This window comes from Narcine bancroftii, chromosome 13, assembly GCF_036971445.1.
Source record: "Narcine bancroftii isolate sNarBan1 chromosome 13, sNarBan1.hap1, whole genome shotgun sequence".
In the NCBI taxonomy this organism is placed as follows: Eukaryota; Metazoa; Chordata; class Chondrichthyes; order Torpediniformes; family Narcinidae; genus Narcine; species Narcine bancroftii.
In genome coordinates this window covers 87044563-87066091 of record NC_091481.1, presented here as the reverse complement: position 1 = coordinate 87066091, position 21529 = coordinate 87044563, and the positions used below count along the sequence as shown (strand labels likewise).

General features: G+C 40.9%; 1 protein-coding gene across 11 annotated transcripts in view; it reads left to right on the top strand.

Moving 5' to 3' along the window:
• LOC138748799 (ryanodine receptor 1-like) overlaps positions 1–21529 on the top strand; it is a 394433-nt gene that overhangs the window by 362130 nt on the left and 10774 nt on the right. For all 11 annotated transcript variants that reach the window (XM_069909562.1, XM_069909560.1, XM_069909558.1 and 8 more), the window contains 10 exons: positions 1862–2086; positions 4185–4315; positions 6543–6585; positions 10477–10607; positions 14126–14186; positions 15261–15407; positions 15564–15698; positions 17307–17463; positions 18534–18598; positions 21399–21499. In XM_069909562.1, coding sequence (XP_069765663.1) covers positions 1862–2086; positions 4185–4315; positions 6543–6585; positions 10477–10607; positions 14126–14186; positions 15261–15407; positions 15564–15698; positions 17307–17463; positions 18534–18598; positions 21399–21499 — 1196 coding nt within the window. The remainder of the gene's footprint in view (positions 1–1861; positions 2087–4184; positions 4316–6542; positions 6586–10476; positions 10608–14125; positions 14187–15260; positions 15408–15563; positions 15699–17306; positions 17464–18533; positions 18599–21398; positions 21500–21529) is intronic.

Genomic DNA, 21529 nt, shown 5'->3' with positions numbered 1-21529 from the left:
CTCTCCACGGACATTGTCTGAGTCCCTGCAGCTTCTCATTCCTTGCTCCATATTCCTGCATCTGCACTTCCCGTGTTTCTCTTGTTCAGTGGGATATTGTTTATACAATCAGGTTATTTCTTTTAATCTCCTCCAAACAACAACAATAGAATCATATCCAACATTCTGGTATCATTTTTCAAACTCACTGGTGTTTAAAAAACCCACTTTACCAAATTTTACTAATCCCTTTTCTTCTGAAACTGTGCTCTTCAAAAGCAAGCACCTAGCATGTATTTACTCCTGAAATCAGTGACCTATGATCTCAAGCAGCGGCTCTCGTGTATGGCTGCATTGCTTTATCTGTGGAGGTTAAATTCAAGTTTCACTCTTCCATTCCTGGCTTTAAATGGCAGCACAGTTTACCTAGCGGTTAGTGCAATGCTATTACTGCACCAGCGACCCAGGTTCAAATCCAAAACTTCTCCCCGTGACCACATGCATTTCCTCCAGGTGCTCTGGTTTTCTCTCACTCTCCAAAAACATGAGGGAATCCGAGGTTAATTGGTCATGTGGGTGGATTTGAGCAGCATGGGTTCGTGGGCCAGAAGGGCCCATAACCATGCTGTATCTCAAAATTTAAAAAAACTAAACTGTTCCTACCACTCAATTTTCTTTACCCTGCTGGATTTGAATTGTCACCCAAGCTCTACACTGGGATGGAGATAGGGGTGGGGAGGGGTAGGGGTAAAGTCTCGGGCCAACATCACCAGCACAGAGCTTCACCATCATCCAGGCTGCATCCATACTTGAGCAACTTGGGTTTTAACCCTGCCCTGGGAATGAGAATGTGGAAGGAAGGGAGAGTAACGTGGACATGAATAAAGAAGGGAAAAACACAACGAGCAGGTGGGGGGAGGGTAAGGGAAGGTAAAGACGGAAGTTGCAATGAAAAGTGCAAATCTTGGGGAGTGACGATGGATAGATCGAACCAGAAGGGTGAAGGTTTAGGAGAGCTGGGCCAGAAAAGAAACAACATAGAGAGATAGGTGTGTGCACGACCATCAATCTCAAGTGGCATGTGGTTCTGTTCTTCAGGTTTGCAGTGGACAAGGACAGGAACAGGCATCTGGGTCTGGGAAGGGGAGTTGAAATTGTATGCAACCAGAAGATTCTGTTGCTGATACGGACTCCACAAACGGTTGCCTCATCTATGCATGATCTCATTGATGCAGAGAAGGTCACATCAGTTGTACCGCAGGGACAAGTGTTACACCTCCTCAGCAGCAGAGAGAAGTGCCAGGGAGCATGGAGGGCTGGGGAGAGGAATGAGCAGTCCAGGGAGTCGCACAAAAATTAGAAAGGGAAGGGGAAGGAAAGTATGACTAGTAGTGGAATCCCATTGCACCTCACAGAAATGTTAACAGAGGTTTGTGGATGGAAGGTGAGGATCAAGGCAACTCTTATCAGGGGTTAGAGCAGACATTCTGAACAAAGTACAGATGAGTTATGGTCAAGGGGACTTTCTGAAGACCTGGACAAGAAACCCTCATCTTGAGAACAGATGCACCAGAGGCAGAGAGGTTGAGAGAAAGGAGATACAAGTCACTGTGGGAGCAGGATTTATCGGAGATATCAGTGGATAGTTTGTCCTCAGAATCACTATTGTGGTGGTTACACATAACATTTTCTGAGGAAACTAGCACAAGGATCCATGGCAAACATTGCTCTTACCTCATTCAACCTTCTTGAATTACTCTGAGACCATTGATGGGTGAAAGGTTATCAGTGAAAGGTTTAGCCAGCTGTTTATTGCAGCCCAGTTAGATGAGTCTGATGAGTTTGACCAGTGATTGATAAACTGTTTTTTTGTGCTTGGAAGGTGTCAGTGCTTGAAGATGAAGAAGACTCTGAAGGGACAAGCTTTGAGGATGAAATAAGTGCTGGTTTTGGAAATGGAGATGAAGAGGAGGAGGAGGATGAAGATTCGTTGGTTTATTATGTTCTTGAAGAGAGTACAGGTTATATGGCACCATCTTTGAAAATTCTTTCAATTCTTCACACGCTGCTCTCTTTCCTCTGCATTATCGGCTACAATTACTTAAAGGTAAGAACAAATTTTTAAAATTTAACCTGATCATCTGAGGGTGTTTTCCAACAATAAGACCTAACATTCACCACACACAGGTCACTATTTGACGGGGGGTTGAAAGTTTATCGGGTTCAGCACAATATTATGCGTAGGGTAACCAGAATGCTCTCCATTTGGTATGACCTTGATTTAAATTATAAATCCAGACCAGTATGTTTATTTCCTCAACCTAATGTTTTTCATTTCTGCCATTTATTGAAATTATTATCCAATTCTTTAATAGTTAAATCCTTTTTGATAGTTTTTAAAGTCTGATCGTCTAAATAATTCGGATGCCTTTGACAACAGCAGACAGTTGAAGCACATGGTGGTCCAGTGCAAGGTCATGCTATGCTGGCCTTCATTTAAAGAGGAATAGAATCTAAGATCAGGGATGTGATGTTGAGGCTCTATAAGGGACTGGTGAAACCTCACTTGGAGTATCGTGAGCAGTTTTGGGCTCCTTATTAAAGAAAGGATGTGCTAATGTTGAAGAGGGTTCAGAAGAGGCTCTCTAGGATGATTTTGGGAATGAAAGAGTTGTATGAGGAGCGTTTGACAGCTCTTGGCCTGTATTCATTGGAATTTTGGAGAATGAAGGGGAATCTCATTGAAACATTTTGAAATGTTGAAAGGTTGTTTCCCATAGTGGGAGAGTCTAGGACAAGAAGGCACAACTTCTAGGATTGAGGAGTGTCTGCTTTAGAACAGAGATGCAGAGGAATATCTTCAGCTAGAGGGTAGTAAATCTGTGGAATTTGTTGCCACAGGTATTTGTGGAGGCCAAGTCACTAAGTGTATTTATGGCAGAGATTGATAGGTTCTTGATTAGCTGGGGCATCAAAGGTTATGGGGAGAAGGCCAGGCAGTGAGGCTTTGGGAAAATGGATCAGATGGTTAAATGGCGGGGCTGACCCAATGGGCGGAATGACCAATGTCTTATGGTCATCAGGATCTACTGTTCCCTAAGGCCTTGCTGTCACTTGCAGACTACTCCACTTTCTGGGTGGTCCCATCATTTTCACAAATGGGCCATGGAAGATCAATGCAGTGGCTGCACCACAAGTAAAATGCAGTGACAGATTGCACAGTGACACAACAGTTAATGCGCTGTCAGAAAACTCCAGTCACACGGGTTTGCACATCAGGTTAACCCAAGTTTACCCTGGGTGTTCAGGTTTCTTCCCAAATTCCAGGATGTACTGATTGGTAAGTGAGTTAGTTGTTGTTAACTTGGGTACTATTGCAGGGTGACGGGGGAGCAGTGGGTGGAAATTGTCAGGCATGTCTCAGAGAATGTTACAAGGAAATAAGTTAGTAAATTGAAAATCTCTGAGTGCCATCATAGACTCCTATATCAGGCACTAAACAGACAGGGCCAAGACACTGCTGGGTTCCTGCTCTGGATGTACTCCCACAATGTGATTGATCAGCTGTCCATGTTTGTCTAGAACAAATGTAAAATCTCAAATGCAACTAAAACCTAAAGAAATTAGTCTTCATATTTGTATAATGAGAATTAGGAACAAGAGTTGGCCATCCGGCCTGTCGAGCCTGCTCTGCCATTCAATGTGATCATGGCTGATCTGATGATAGGCTCATCTCCACCCACCTGCCTTTTCCCCATTTCTCTTAAAATTGTAATTGTAAATGTTAACTTTTATGCAACTGACTGCCACCAATACCTGAAACATCATTCTTCAGATTTCAGATACAGTTTGATGATTGCTGCTGCTCTCCGTCGGCAGCATTTCCCCCATACGTGTTCTTGAAGGTGGGAAGGGTTTAGCCTGTGATATCCATTACCTTTTGCAGGGCTTTATATTTAAAAGGCTACTTTGACGTCAGTGGATGATATTTATTTTTTTTGGTTCATTTTGCATTTACAAGATCTTTATCCACTGCAGCCAAGTTCATTGGTGACAGTGGCATCGAGGTGCTTTTTCATGAAGAAGACCTGACGTCGGGCTTTGGCTTTCTTGTTGAAGTTTCTCAACATTTTCTCCGGTATAACATAGAATGTGTGACGTTGCCATTATATTGACAGAAACTTTTTTTTCTGGAACACTTTTAGGTTCCTTTGGTCATCTTTAAACAGGAGAAGGAACTTGCCAGGAAATTGGAATTTGACGGTTCATATATTACTGAGCAGCCTGCCGATGATGATATTAAAGGACAATGGGATCGGCTCGTTCTTAATACACCGTAAGATGCTCCCAATTTTCATATTTATACCGTCGAAAAGAGACAAAGTGGTCCGATTGTTTTCCACATTTCTCGTTAAGTGTCTGTTGAATCTTTCAAAAGGAAGTGTCCGATTAATCTTTCCATGGATTAATCAATCAGTCTTTTACCATACTTAATAGTGTTTTAACATGATTGGCATAATCTTCAGGACCCAGGATCAATCAGTTGACTAACAGCTTTGGGATTTACTGTAGACACTAGGGGTTTACAAATTGGATTGTAACATGAGTTTAACCTGACAATTTGACAGGTTATCTACCCGCGTACAGGCCAGTCGGCTGGTAGAATTTTTTAAAAATTGCTTGGGTGGGCAAATCTCCTCGGAGGTGAATCGCCGACCCACATACGTACACTGTGTAGCTGCTGCTGGTCAATTTGAAGCGATTGATGACTGCCCGGGTCGGGTCATCTTCCTTTCCCAGAATCCCTCGTGCCACTTGAATGCCAGAGTGGTTCCAGGAGCATGGGAGATTATGGGTAAGAAGGTCAGCCATTTCTCCTGTCAGAATTCACCCGCCAGCATTCTCCCCTGGCCCTGACTCCATGTTCCACCCCCAACCCCGACGATGTTCCAAGTCCACGCTTGCCCTGGTCCCAGCTGCCCCTCACCCTTATTTCATGCCTGCCCTGGCCACTTACACACGTCACTGAAGGGGCCGGAGTGCCCGGTCACCGTTTGACTGGACATTTTAGGGTCCAGTGTGTAAGGGACTGCAGGAGCCCACTACACAGGTAGGATACACTGATTCCGAGCAGTTTGTAAATACCTACTGCCTCCCATAAGACTTTGTAATCTTGTTGATTGGAAATTCGCAGCACCTTGCTTATTTTGAAGTTGGATCTAGGATAGCATCAGGAGTTTTCTATTCAGCTTACTTATAAAAGTATCCCATCTTGCATCAGGTAGTGTTAACCCTTTCTACCATTTACTATGAGGTAGTTAATATTTTAGTTCCACATTGCAGATTGATTGACAATGGAGTGTTTTTCACCTTTCTACAGGATAGATAGATATCAATAATATTGAAAGAGTGCAGAGAATATTTACAAAGGAAGTTTTCGGGACTTGAGGAGTGGAGTTACTGAGAAAGGCTGAATGGGATAGGATTTTATTCCCTGGAGGGTTGGAGAGTGAGATTTAATAGAGGTGAGCAAAATTATGAGGGGTATACATAGGGAAATGCCAGCATGCTTTTTCAAATGAGGTTAAGTGAGGTAAGAACCAGAGGACATGCATTAAGGGTGAAATGTTTAAGATGGAAAATTCAAGGGAACTTTCACTCAGTGAGTAGTGAGTGTGTGGAATGGGTTGCCATTGGAGGTGTTGAATGTAGCTTCAGTTTCAACATTTAGGAGAAATTTTGATAGGAAAATGGATGGGAGGGGTCTGGATGCAGGTCAAAAGGACTATGCAGAATAAAGGTTCAACACTGACAAGATGGCCCAAAAGGCCTTTTTCTGTGCTGTAGCGTTCTATGGTTGTGTGCAGTGCTGTGGATGAAAAGTTACTGTAGCCCAGTGGTTCTCAACCTTTTTCTTTGCAGTCACATACCACTTTAAGTATTCCCTATGCCATAGGTGTTCTGTGATTAGTAAGGGATTGCTTAAGGTGGGATGTGGGTGGAAAGAAAAGGTTTGAAAACCACTGCTTTAATTGTACCGAATGGACTCGTTATGTGCAGGGTTTCATAACTCCAAAGGAAATGGGCCAATGACAATTTTTCTCAAGCAAAATATTTCAGTAACAATTGGGTCTGGAACAGTGATTCTCAACCTTCCCTTTCCACCCACACCCCACCTTAAGGAACCCCTTACTAATCACAGAGCCCTGATGGCCGAGGGAATACTTACGGTGGGATGTGAGTGGAAAGAAGGAGGTTGAGATCTACTGTGTGTTGCCCATACCTGATTCCATTGGCGCCCCCTTCAGTGCACTCCATACAACTATGGGTTTGTCCCATCTCTTCCACCTCACAATGATCAGTCTAACACTGGTAATATGGGGGGTGGGGATTTTATATGGGGTAAAATATTATGTATTTACTTGCACTTTTATTGAATGACTTATTTTGATTAAGAAATAAAATTTGCAAAAAGAAACACTGGTAATATCCCTACAAATTGAAGTATTGGGGGTTTAGATGGATCATGGTAAACTTAATATTGACGATATTGTCTTTTTTAGGTCATTTCCAAATAACTACTGGGACAAGTTTGTCAAAAGAAAGGTAAATATATATTTTAAATGGCTAAAAATATAAGACTTTTATAGATACATTTCTGATTATCTGAAAACCGTTCTACTGAAATTTTCAAATATCCAAAAAAATTTTGCTGAAACATGATGTCACAAGTGGAAAAAAGTTGGAAAAAATATTTACCACCATGGTCAATTAGGGCAACAGGGAATCAGTTTACAAAGGAGACGTGTGTCCACAGGTTACACATTGTAGGAAAGGATAGCACTGATTTCTTATTTATAAATTGTCATGTTTTTTTACCATGAGTTACTGCACTGTGTGATAATTCACATTGTGGAATTCTCAGAATTTGAATTCAATATCACCTCCCCTCCCCGCTCGCCCGAGCCACATCCCCTCCCAGTGTGCCTAAACCGCACCCTCTCCCCACTCACCATCCACACCCTCTCCACACCCACCCGAGCCACGCCCTCTGACAAATACCCTTTCAGTGGGGTCGCTGAAGTTCTGCTGGAGGACAATCTCTGGGACTTCATGAGCAATCTCCTACCATTTACAGGTGAAGTGAGACCTCAGGCTCCTAGGCAGGATTGGCAACAGCGGAGGGGAGGTGTCGGGGATCAGTGACAGCCGATACAAGAATTCTGCTCTATTTCTCGATTATCTGAAAAATCCATATAATTGATATAGGTCAGGTTCCAAGCATTTTGGATAATAAGAAACATACCTGACTTTTATTTCTTACTACAGATTTGTTTTACAGCAGTCAATTATTTAATGAAATATTAATCTTAAATAGAAGTACTTCTAAGATTTATAGTGGGATGGGGCGTGGCAAGATGGCGTAGGGAACAGACGTGCCTTCCAGACCTCTCCTGACTCTGATTTATTGTTTTGTCTTTAAGTGCCCGTTAAAGTTCTTTTAAAAGTTTATAAATAATAAGAGGTGCTGGATTAATACCTAATGGTTTATATGCAAAAAAAGGTAAAAGAAAACATCAACAGACTGTTAAAAAACTACATTTTCCGAAATTATCTGAGCCTACTTGTTTACAAGAAGCCAGGACTCAATGTAGAATGGATCCAGAGGAGGACGTGCATAGTTCGGCATTGAAGCTCCGTTTTAAGCCGGTGAGGCTCTTTGAAGGTTGCATTCAACAGCTTTCGGACCAAGGAGCTGGACGGGTGCCAGTATTTCACACAATGGCCACTGTGAGTGCTGTTACTCAGTCTTTGACAGTTGAATCAGCTGGGGCGCCACCAGCTGGAGAGTTAAAGAGCTGTCATTCGACTGCTACAGTGGTGGCGCTGCAAAATGCATCTTCAATTACAACATTTTTTCCAGACATCGATTCAGTGAAGATGATTAAAGAGATTTGGCTTAAAGATAACTCTGATCTTCAGTCTCCTGGCATTGCTGGGGGGACTTTGAGAAGGATTTTTATACAAAGTCAAACTGCTAGAAAAGATACTAAATTAAGGGAAGGGACAGAAGATCCCGTGGTCTCTAAGGAACAGCAAGACCCCATTATGCCTGAATCTACTTCTGTTGAAATGTCTGTTAAGGATCTTGAAGATAAGATATATTCTGTATCGAGTCACTTAGCTAATTTTGTGAACCTGTTTATTTCCAAGATTAATGCGATGGCGGAATCCATTAATGGAGCTTTTAAGCTTGAAACCATTGAAAGATTTGAAATGTGTGATCAAGGTTTAGTCGATGTACAGGATCAACTGCAAGATGAAAATAGAATAATTGAAACATTGCAGATCCAAAATAAAAATTTAGCAAAAAAGGTTGATTATTTGGAGAATCAATCTAGACGGAACAACGTGAAAATTTTGTTGGTTTGCCAGAAGGCATAGAAGGACCAGATCCAAGAAAATTTTTTACTGAATGGATTCCACGAGCATTAGGACAGGATAAATTCCCTGAAGGTTTAATACTGGAACGTGCTCATAGAGTTTTAAGAAGAAAATCTTTTTCAGGACAGAATCCAAGACCTGTTCTGATCCGTTGTTTAAACTATTGTGACAGAGACAATTTTACGTACGGCTATTAGAAATGCCCAGCAAAATAGATCTCCTTTGATGGTTCAGAATAATCCTGTTTTCTTCTATCAAGATTTGAGTCAAGAAATTATGTTTCAACGACGCAAATTTAATTCTGTGAAAGAATGGTTGTGGGAAAAAAAGACATAAGGCAACATTCAGGTATCCTGCGGTACTGAAGATTTTTCAGGATGGAAATCAGCCAAAGTTCTTTGACAATCCTAAAGAGGTTATGGACTTTGCTCAGTCTCTACCAATCATGCAGTTTCAGGAACGATGTAGTCCTTTAAGGTCTCCAAAGAGAGTAGAGATGTAAGGTGGGATCCAGATTTTTAAAAGAAATGGAAGCAATGGTGACCGAAGTGGTAACGTTGATTTTAAAAAAATAAATCTTTTATCTTTTTTTGAGAAGAGTTTAAATAGTTTAAATAATGATGATAGTTTAATGAAATGGGAGTTGGGAGAGGGAACTGGGTGGGCACTAGTTACCAGAAGTCATCAGCTACCTGGGAGTTATCTCACACCCAATATTTTGGGGGAGTTACCGCTTTGGGCGGTTTAAACAGGAGGAGGTAGTTGTGACCTCCGACCTGTTTTTTTTCTTTTTAATTTTTGGGTTAAGTGAAGGTTTTTGTATTTTTTTTTAAATAAATAATTTTTTTTTACTCTTTGTTTTCTGATTGTAATTGAGAGGGAATTAGGAGGTTTTTTTTCTCTTTTTTTCTCTTTTTTTGGGGGGGGGTTTTCTCTTTTTTTCTCTTTTTTAAGAGGATGATGTCACAGAAGATAATAAGTCAAAAATTGAGGATGTTGAATTAGATGAAGAGGAAGATGAGGGGAAAGGTGATAAGAAGAAAAAGAAGAAAACCAAGTACAAATACATTGAGGGAGAAGAGTTTAATAAAATTAAGTTAATTTTGATAGAGAATTTTGAAGATGTTATAAATGAAGAATATGGAGAATTTTATAAGAGTTTGAACTTTTTTTTTCTTTTTTTATATAAGGGGAGGGGAAGGGAATAAAAAGTTTATCTGATTGTTTTTCTAAGGGATGTTTTTGTTCTCGATGAATTATAAAGGAAACTTGGTATTAATGAAAATTCTGTATTTATGTATTATTAATTATGATTTTTTGTATAACAGATATGTGATTGATATATGATTTTAATATTTGAACTTAGTTTTAAAGTGGATTTCATTTGTTAAATACATGCATTATGTTTGATTTAAATATATGTTTAAGGGTATTATTTTAGTATTGATATTTTTTTTTGTTGTTAGTAATTTTTTTTGTTGTTAAGTTTTATCCTTTTTTTTTGTAAGTGGAGTTTTTTCTATTTTATTTACAACATTGTTAATTAATTCTTCACTCTTTATTTTGGGGGAGGGTTGGACTAATTTTAAATTAGATGATTAATGTGTTATAATTATTGGGGGGGTTAATTTGTGTAGTTTAATGATGTAGTATTCTAACTTTTATTATCTTATTTTTTATTATTTCTTTAAATGTAATTTTTATTTTATTCATGTCATAAAATTTTAAATAAAGTTTAAAAAAAAAGATTTATAGTGGATTGTTTGGTGGTGCAAATAATAGTCTCTGGCATATAAGACATAGCAGCAGAATTAGGCCATTCATCTTAATGAGTCTGCCATTCAATTCAGTGTAGACCAGGCTCAATTTTTCCTTTCAAGCCCATTCTCCTGCCTTCTCATAACCTTTAATGACCTCATTAACAATTTTCCAACTTCTGCTAGTTTATGAATAAGAAATCTATAAAATATTATTGAGAATTATATGCCCAATCTTATTTTGGAAAAGACATTTGGGAGCAAAAAAACAACTATTTTTTTCTGATGTTCCCAGGTTTTAGATAAATACGGTGATATCTATGGCAGAGAGCGCATCGCAGAGCTGCTGGGCATGGATATGAGTGCATTGGACGTCACTGTGCCTCAGGAAAAGAAGCCTACTACTGATAAATCTGTCCTCTCTTGGTATGTGTCAGCCCCATTTATTTCATACGAAGCATTCTGCAATAAACTAATCAATTTTATGGAATATTTTATTGATGATTTTCCAAACTTAAACTCAAACAGTTATCAGCGTCGTCAGTGTTAATGTTAACAGTATCAGCGTTGACTACAATTTACAATGATCAATACTATACAAAGTTCTCTGCAGAGTTTGCTCTTTTCGTCCCCCTCCCACCCAACCCCCAGCACTTAACTAATCACAGTTACACAACATTCAAGACATTCACAACAAAGGTATAAGACCTATATCAAGGGTTTATGGTTTGTCACGACGCAGCAGCCAGAGCTCAGGCTGTTTTCTTCTCTTGACTTTTCCTGGTTGGGATGGGATGGATCCCCTCCAACCGATTGATGGATAGACAGGGAAGATAGGGTGGTGAGGCGCGATGGTCCGCACTATAATTGTTCTCCAGAATTTAAGTATGGTTGCCAAATTTTCACAAAGGTGTTGTACTTTTTTCTTAAGTTGTAAGCAATTTTTTCCAGGTGTGGTGGTCCACCACTGACCTACTGCAGGGGGCAACCTCTGTACCTGCAGAAGAGCATGGGGACAAGACAACACCTGGCCGGCTGTCAATCAGCTGACCTGAATGGACTAAGCCCCACCCAGTTGGGTGTCAATCACCCTCCGGAATATAAGCCTGAGCCGGCCCTTCGAAGTCACTCTCAGAGCTCACAGCTGGTTCTGTGGAGTTGTAGGTCGAATAAAGCCTTTTGGGCAGTCTTTTGGTTTGCTTCTGACCGACGGCGCACCACACCAGGGGAACGCAGCTTTGCACTTCTGTGTTCCAGCACGTAATGCTCAGTCAGGAGTTGGACTTCAGGTAACGGCTATGCACTTCCTGGCCACTGCCAATGCGATCATTAAGAATTGGATTTGAAATTTGGGCAGGTTCATTGTAAGCTTTACGTCCATTGTGTTTCCCAACAGGAACAACTCGGTCCTGCAGGAATTCTTTAACTATAATTTTTTCTAGAACTTGGTTTATTTCTGCCCAAAAGGTCTCACCTTGGTATATGTCCAGGTTGCATGCACAAATATTCCTGTCTCAATGCCACATCTAAAACATTGGTCTGATATTTCTGGTTTAGATCTGTTCAATTTTTTCAGCGTCAGGTATAGCTAATGTAGAAAGTTGTATTGTACCAGCCTGTACCGCACATTAATGATTGCAGTCATGCTGGTCCGACACAGCTGATCAATCGTTATTCCTAGGTCCGACTCCCACCTCTGCCTTGATTTATGAAGGTCTGATTGAGGTCCTTCTGCTCGGAGCAAGAAATGAACTTCCATGTGTTCCTCCTTCGAATCAAGGTCCCTTATGTCACTGCATGCTGATAAGGCCATAGTTGAACCTAATTTGTCCTGCAGAAAAAACCTTATCTGAAGGTAGCAGTGGAACATCTTATTTGATAAATGACACTTATTCCTGAGTTGTTCAAACGACGTTAGTTGCCTCTGCTTGTAACAATCCTCTACGCACCTGACACTATTATGATGCCAGGTGTCCAGGATCTTGTTACCTACCGTCAATGGTGTTAATCTTTTTGGAGGCGGGAATGTTTTTGGAGACAGCACCACTTTGATTCCTACATATTGGTTAATTTTATTCCAAATTAGGATCATTTGTTTTAGTTTAGGGCTGTCTGTTTTCCCAGCTAACAATTTAGCATCCCATTATAAATAAAGTCCTCTGCTACCTTCTCACCTACCATGTGTCGGTCAATTTGTGCCCAGGAATGGTACACCTCCCCCTTCAAAGAGTGAAGTGATGTATCTCAGCAGGGCTACACAATAGTATTTCTTGAAGTCTTGCGTTCGTAATCCACCCAGACTGTTATCCCAGGTCAATTTTTCCATAGAAATGTCCCTATTTATGAGATATTGGAAGAATCCCTGGGGCTGTGAGCAGTGTCTGAAAGAGCTACTTGAAAATATTGGCCACACATTCATTTTAACACAGTTAGCCCTGCCCTCTAAAGTTATGGACAGGGACATCCACCTATTTAAGTCCTACTTAATTCTCTCAAGCAAGGGGATATAATTTAGTGTATATAAATTATTCAAGTATAAGCTAATAATTTTGCTAGAACCATAGCATGCTACAGCAAACAGGTCATTCAGCCCTTCCAGTCCATGCCAACATCATTCCATTTAGTCCCTCCCACCTGCTCCCATTCCATAACCATCTAGACCTCTTCCATCCATGTATCTATCCAATCTATTTTTAAATCTCAAGATCGAGCCCTCATTCACCACACCATTCCACACTCCTACTGCTCTCTGAGTGAAGAACTTTCCCCTTCTGTTCCCTCTTAAACCTTACCCCTTTCAACTTAAAACTATAACCTTTCATATTTATCTTCCCCAATCTAAGTGGAAAAAGCCTACTTCCATCCACCTGTCTATACCTCTCATAATCTTGTAAACCTCGATCAAATTTCACCCCCCCCCCCCCCCCACCATTCTTCTTTGCTCCAAGGAATAAAGTCCTAACATGTTTACTCTTTCCCTGCAACTCAATTCCTGAAGACCCGGCAACATCTAGTAAATCTTCTCTGCACTCTTTCAACCTTATTGATATCCTTCCTGTAGTTAGCCAACCAGAACTGCACACAATACTCCAAATTTGGCCTCGCCAATGTCTTAAACAACTTCAACATAACATCCCAGTTTCTCTACTTATACTTTGATTTATAAATGCCAAGATGCCAAAAGATTTCTTTACAACCTGTCCACCTGTGAAACCACCTTCAGGGAATTATGTAACTGTATTCCCAGATCTCTCTTCTCCTCAGTTTCTGACCATTTACTGTGCATGTCCTAACTTGATTTGGTCTTCCAAAAATGCATCACCTCACACTTGTCTGCATTAAACTCCATCTGCCATTTTTTTGGCCCATTCTCCTAGTTGGTCCAGATCCCTCTGCAAGATTTGAAAATCTTCCTCGCCGTCCACAGCGCCCCCTATCTTTGTGTCTTCAGCAAAACTTGCTGATCCAATTTACCACATTATCATCCAGACCATAACGAAATGTAAAATATGTCCATATATAGTAGGATTGTGACTATGGTATTACCAGATATTATAAAATATTACCAAATTATGTGACATCTGTGTTTCAGATGTCACATAATAAAATTTTCACCTGGAGTCTACAACCCTTCGTTGTCTACTGCCCAGCAGAGGCACCACCATCTTTGGCACGGATCTCTGTGGATACAGAATATTTAAAAAAAAAATCTCCATCAGCTCCTCTAACAGCCTCCGCTCTCCCAAGTCTGCAGAAGCAGCACTGCTGCCCTAACAGCAGGTCTGGCAGCACTGCCATTTTTTCCACATACTAATAAGCACATTTCACATATATAAGAACATAAGAAATGGGTCCCAGAGTCGGCCATCAAGCCTGCTCCACCATTCAATGAGATCATGGCTGATCTGATAAGAATTCCTGTTTTGTTTTTCACTTGTCTATAGGATCACATCCTTGGATATCAAGTACCAGATTTGGAAGTTTGGTGTGATATTCACAGACAATGTAAGTAGACCCAGACTCTTAATAATGTGCCACAGTAAGGAAATATTTTAGCAAAATACTTGACGTATCATTGCCAGAGAGCAGTTTTTATTTCAACTATGGTGTCTGCAGATTTTCATGTTTACTAGAGAGCAATTAAATTTGGATCATTGGACTAAACAGGGTGGCCAAACTTGCTTTATGTAAAAGCCACAGACAGTAAACTTCAGGTGTTTTAGAGCTGCAAGATATGAAAAATATGACCTACGTTTTTTTCTTTTACATTCACATTTTGTTACAGAAATTTTATATAAATATTGAGAAATACTTGTACATTTTTTTAATGTAGCTTTTAAACTGCTCATTTGTATTAGTCTCAATAATCAAAAAGTACATATACAGTGTATATGGGTGTAATAGTTGAATTTAATGGACAAATTTTTTAGAGTAAAATTTAAAGGGTCGATAATTACACTTGTACTACTTTTGACCGCAGTAAATACCTGCGTCATTCAAGGCATCGGGTCAGATGGGTGGGTGAGACCGGGTGATTAAATCCATGGTTAGGGTGTCAGGAATTTGGATGTGCAGGTAGCCAGGGCCAAGGCAAGAGTCTGCAGTTGAAGCGTCAGAAGCTCTGAAGGGGAGGCATCCAGGGCCTGGACGAGAGACGGCCGTCGGGGCGTTGCGAGCTCAGATGGGCGGGCAGCGGCCAGGGCCAAATTAAGAGGGTGTACTTTTCCATGGTGTCGACTATTACACACATGTCTACAGTGTACATGCCAAATATTTTCAATTGCAAGCCACACCCACTGACATTACCATCGTGATTCTTGTCTCTGCCAAGATGCACATTATGCAGGATATGTCAAAGAGCCGCGTGTGGCCCATGAGCCACGGGTTTGGCCCCTCTGGTCTCAAACTTTATCATGTGTACATGAAATGTGCAATGTTGCATGAAGAAAGGGGAAGGAACGTTGTGAGCTTTTTATATCTATTTTATCAATAATTCTGATATTGAGAATGAAATGAACATTTTGTGCATTCCTCACCATGGTTTGGAGCAATTTTAATGATTTTTGTTTTTTCCATCAGTCCTTCCTATATCTTTGCTGGTATTTGGTCATGTCTATCCTTGGACATTATAACAACTTCTTCTTTGCTGCACATCTGCTGGATATTGCCATGGGCGTCAAGACCCTCCGCACCATTCTATCTTCTGTAACTCACAATGGCAAACAGGTCAGTAAGCCCTGCGATGTTTCAGAAGGTTTTCTCGGCCATTTCTGAGAACAAAGCGAGGTGAAACCCTTGACATTGTGTGAACAGAGCTATGTATCCCCTTTGTATTGGTTTCTCCAAGGGCATCTGTGGATTATTGCCCTCTGTTTTCTGCAGCTAATGATGACCGTCGGGCTGTTGGCAGTCGTCGTGTATCTCTACACAGTTGTGGCCTTCAACTTCTTCCGCAAGTTCTATAACAAGAGTGAGGATGAAGAAGAGCCAGATATGAAGTGTGACGACATGATGACGGTACGTTTCTGTTCAATTATTTGTTAAAATGATGCAGATTCCTGTGTAACAGGTGTTCACATTGCATATTAGCTGCCTTCGACATCTCACAAAAATTTTCTTCAATTTCTTTGGGCTGAATCTGATTATCGTGCTTGAGGAGCGTGTGGTCTAGTGAATTTGACATTCGAACCACTTTCTTGACATGGAGATTTCCCCTGAACTGCATATTGGATTATTGACAGCTAACGTACATTGTTGGACCCACCTTAAATAAATCTTGTCCCTAAGATTCCTCTCCAGTATTTTGCCCACCACTGACCTAAAACCCACTGGTCTACAGTTCCCAGGATTCTCCCTCTTACCTTTTTGGAACAACCTTTGTCATCCTTCAATCCTCTGATACTTCTCCTGTGGCCAGGGAGAACCCAAAGATCATCATCGACATCCCAGCATTCTCTTCCCTCACTTCCTGTCATAACCTGCGGTGTATCCATTAGCCCTGGGTCATATCTATCTGTATATTTCTCAGAAGCCCCAACATTTCAACATAATTAATTTCTAATGTCAAGTGTGAATACAATTTAAGGCCTGAAAAATTCAATAGATTATTTCTTCTGATGTAGATATAGATGTAAATGTTTGAATATAATCTCTATAATTAATGTTAGAGTATAGAAATATACCTTGACTATAATTTCCTTTTTAAATCATGAAGTTTCCATGAAGCCATATAACATGTCAGAAGGTGAGATAAAGTCAGCTATCTAGTTGGGCGTGGTAATGGTGTAGGAAGACTGATACCCGAGTGACAAACTCGTGAAGTCACAACCTCTACGTACAGTGCCAAATGAAGCCTGGAGTGTGTTGTCTTTTCTGGCTTGTCTACAGAGCTCAGCTTGAGTTCTCTGATAACCGTCTGCAATTATTGCATTACCTTTGACTGACTTCTCTGGAATAACCAATTTTGATCGTGGTTTTTACATTTCTTGGTGTAAATGTACATTGACCATGGAATTTCTTGACACTTTTACTAGTCTGCACTGTGGACGTTACTCTAGCTGGAGCATGGGGTTTAGCTAATGATGTTCAATCCCTTTGTGCCAGCTCACAGATGCTCTGAGGGTCAATCATTGTTGACATGTAGGTTAATTGACTCAAGGATCTCGATGCTTGTATCTGTTGATTCCAAGGATTTTACTGAACATCAAAGGTGGAACCTTTTCCATTTCCACTCGCCCTGGAGAATGTGTCCAGATTTCGCAGCATAATGAGGAGCTGAGCCACAGATCTAATGTCTGCCTTTTGGGGATTGGGTTAGTGTTTAAATTGTTGGTTTTTGGTGATTAGTTTGGAGATTTTTTTCCTCCACTGAAAACCGAGGGAGCAGCTCTAAAACAGAAAGATGTTCACTTTTGTGATTTCTCTATTTAACGGAAGACGATTCATAAATACAGCAACAGGTAAAAATTGAATTGATGGATTTGATTAATAAGGACATTTCTATTAAATCAATACAAAGTTGTTATTCCTGTCATTTTGAGCAACAATTGAGAAATTTACATATTTCATTTGTGAAATGAATTGCATTGATAAGTTACGAAAGCTATTGCTTTTCTCATTTGACAGTGTTACCTGTTCCACATGTATGTGGGTGTGCGAGCTGGAGGTGGTATTGGGGATGAGATTGAGGACCCAGCCGGTGATGAATATGAGCTCTACCGTGTGGTCTTTGACATCACCTTCTTCTTCTTTGTCATAGTTATCCTTCTCGCCATCATTCAAGGTGAGAGACAAAGATGACGAGATTAAATCTCAGCTACGTTACTGACACGACCTTTGCCGTCCACATTTCCCGCTTTCCATAATGCACCAGCGATGACTCTGGAAGACCCATCGTGCACTCCCATTTGTGAGCGGCAGCACACTCTCCGAAGGGCGGGCGGTGGACAGGCCAGATGAAGGTCTTCCATTGAAACGCCTCTCGAAGCCTTTGTTCAAGGAGAGCCGTCCATACCTTTGTTGGATGCCGAGAGTTTTCAATACTTTAAAGTGCCACAAAATTCATAAACATTTAAGACTAATAAAAAATGAATACTGGGAGTTGAGGCCTTCAGTTATAGGGAAAGACTTGATAGGCTGGGCCTTTATTCCCTTGAGCTTTGATGTGAGCAGATGAGATTATAGAGATACATAAATCATAAGGAGCACAGATAAAGTGAATACTCACAGGGTCAGTGATTCTAGAAGTGTGGAGAGCAGCCATTCTGAACCTGTCTTTTGGCTATGGCCTGCCCCCACCCCAAGACTCTGCTCAAAGTTTATGAACCCCCTTCCCTGTGAAGCAGTCAAGTTTAGTTGGTTTCTTCTGTACTTCTCTCCTACCAACTAAATGAAAAACATCCCCCCCTTAAATGTTCTCTGGTCCCTGTTGAGAATGGCTGGTCTGAAGGGTATGGGTTTTAGGAGAGAGAGAGGAGAGAGATTTAAGAGGGACCTCGAGGGCAATGTTCTCGCTCGGAGGGTGCTTCATATCTGGAACAAACTACCAGTGGTATTATGACATTGCAAAGACATTTCGATATATGAAGAGGAAGGCTTTGGAAAGATATGGGCCCCTAGGTAAAGAGGACTTGTCAGATTGACATGGACAGGATGCAGACAACATCCATTGCCCTACCCTTGTCAGTCACTTGATTGGTGAGACATGACAGTCACTAAACTGTCCATTGCAAAGCAATTATGCTTTTGTTTTTCCCTTCATCTCTTCTGATTGAAATTTGACATGGTACTTGTCTGCAAATATAGATTTGTCCATGGGTGAACTAATAATATTATCTTGTTTTCGCTTTTAAGGTTTGATTATTGATGCTTTTGGTGAACTGAGAGATCAGCAGGAGCAAGTGAAAGAAGATATGGAGGTAGGAATATAATGTTATCTGTTGAATCTAATCAATGAAACATACCTGATACAAATTAACAGCATGCTGATCCAGTGACAAAGTGGGATGGTTCGTGTGATGGGTAATATTTATACATGTACATTTTTCTTGAGTACAGTTTGCAGTTGCCAATTAGTAGAAATTCTGCTTGGCCTGCAGAATATAACTTGGGGTTATATGTGATGTCATCAGATTCAGATTTATTGTCAGAGTACACACATTACATCACATACAACCCTGAAATTCTTTTCCTACGGGTCAGGCAGAATTTCTACTAAGTGATGATGCAACAAAAAAACTGCACAATGTACACATGGAGACAAATGAAGAAATTTAAACGAACTGTGCAATACGGAGAGAACTTTTAAAAATCAATGAAGTGGACAAGTCAAAGCCCTTAAATTAATCCCTGATTGAGTTTATTGTTGAGGAGTCGAATGATGGAGGGGGAGCAGCTGTTCCTGAACCTCTCTCCTGATGGCAGCAGCGAGAACAGAGTATGTGTTGGGTGGTGTGGATCCTTCATGATTGCTTCTGCTCTCCATCAGCAGTGTTCCCTGTAGATATTCTCGATGGCGGGGAGGCTTTTACCTGTGATGTCCTGGGCAGTATACAGTACCATTTGGAGGGCTTTATGCTTAGGGGTATTGATGTCCTGTTACGAAACCCGTGTAACAAGCAACAATATACAATGAACCAGACAGTGTTTAATTTTAAACCACCAACATTTTTTCTTACTCTTAAGCTATAGTCTTAACTCTTAAACTATCCTTAACACTAAATCTATCCCCAGCTATGCACAGATGTCTTGTATATGTGTGTTTGTGTGTGATATACCCAAACCATTACATTCAGGCCAAAATCTAGAAAGTTTAGTTTTTCAAATTCAGTTTTGAAGCATGGGCCTTTGTAATTTGATGCCCAGAATGAATGTTGAACTGATGGGAAGACAGGAGTTGTGTCTGCTACAGACTCGTGAATTCCTCCTGCGTTGTCTTTGAAGAAATGTCCATCCACACGAGCAGTAATCATAACACTCCTGGTCCTTTTGTAGGCAAGACTCAAACTGGGTGGCCTCCACAAAGCTTCCAAGACTCTGGCACCAGTCTCTCCAAGTAACTTCACTGCTAGTCACACTTAAAATGAAGCAGTCTCTCCAAGTGACCTTCACTGTTAGTTACACTCAAAATAAAGTACTTTGCTTCATAAAAGACCCTCCTTGCAAAGGTCATTCCAATGAAAAGAACCCGTCATTCACAGAGCAGGCTTTGCCCTGAATTCCACAAAAAAAATGGCTGGCCACAAGCTGCTTCAAAAAGCTGTTTTCTCTTCAGCCGTCAGAATGCTTCTCCCTTTACAAAATCACAATGTCTTTGCAAATGTATCATATTCTGGAACAGACGGTGACAAACCTTCCCTCAGTTCTTCCAATGTATTGAATTATTGTTGGGCTATGACTTGTGTTGTGCTTACATGAAATGTTAAATGTAAACTGTTCCCTCCTGTCTATACTATCCCTTACAGTGACAATCCCATTTTACTAAAAGAGGAGTTTGTAATAGTCCCCGTACCAGACCATGATGCAGCTGGTCAGCACACTTTCCACCACACATCTGTAGAAATTTGCCCGGGTTTCTGATGTCATATCAAAGTACATGTACTCTGACAATAAATCTGAAGTTTGAACTTTGTGACCTTTGAAACGTGCAAGAGAAACTTAGCAGTTTACGCAGCATCCATGAGAAGTAACCAGCGTTTCGTCAGGTATCAAATTATCAATCTCATTTGCCATTGGAAGAAGTTCTATAATTCTGCAAACCTTAAAGAACTATAGAAACAGAAAGTCATCAACATTAGCCAAGTGACCTCAGTGCAAGGTAGTTACTCAAATGGACACCCAGTGGGAATGATCTTTCAGATGTTATTGTGAGTTGTGCAAGGGAGGTTTCATTGTTCCCACCTGTCTCAGGTAGTCTTCTCGGTGTCATGCCAACTCTATATGGACAGAGACAGCAGAACCCCAAACCTTGCCACAGGCTGTATAAGATCTGCCAGTTAAGCCCATTAACAATGTCCATTGTGATGACTGCATCCCATTTCCCTTCACCTACAATGAACCCTCATTACCTTTTTCATTGCTCCATCACCACGATGGTGTTTTGGTTTCTTCACTTGAGTGCTTTTATCTCTTGCTTTGCCTGTTTGCACTGGTTGTTAGGTTGTTCTATTTCTTCCCCTCCCCCCCCCCCCCCCCCCCCCAAACCTTGGAGTCAGAGTAATGGGAGGAAAGATTGGGATTATGATAGTGAAGGCCACAGAGCATCACTGCATTATCAGTACCACCTCATTCTGGCATCGGAAGGGATGAACAAGTAGGTTAAAATGACACATGGAGAAGGGAGGCAGAGCAAGCCCTACTGGGATGCAGGTTTGCACTGATGCTGTGCTGAGGTACAGTGCTGTTATTGCACCAGCGACCCAGGTTTGAATCCAGCACTGTCTGTAAAGAGTTTGTCCATTCTCCCCCATATCTGTGTGGGTTTCCTCTGGGCACTCCCGTTTCCTCCCACTGTTCAAAATGTACCGGGGATGTAGGTCAGTTGGATGTAATTGAGCTGCACGGGCTCATGGGCTGAAAGGGCCTGTTACTGTACTGTATGTCTAAATTAAAAAGTTAAATTATTCACCCTTTTCCCTATAATTCAAGTCCCAGCATGTGCTTTTGGTGTTCTGCTGTTTTTTACTTGTGTATAATAATATTTCTGCTTTGCTTTGACAGACCAAATGCTTCATTTGTGGAATTGGCAGTGACTACTTTGACACCACCCCACATGGGTTTGAAACACACACTCTGGAGGAACACAACTTGGCAAATTACATGTGAGCTATCAGTACAGCAAAAAAGATCTG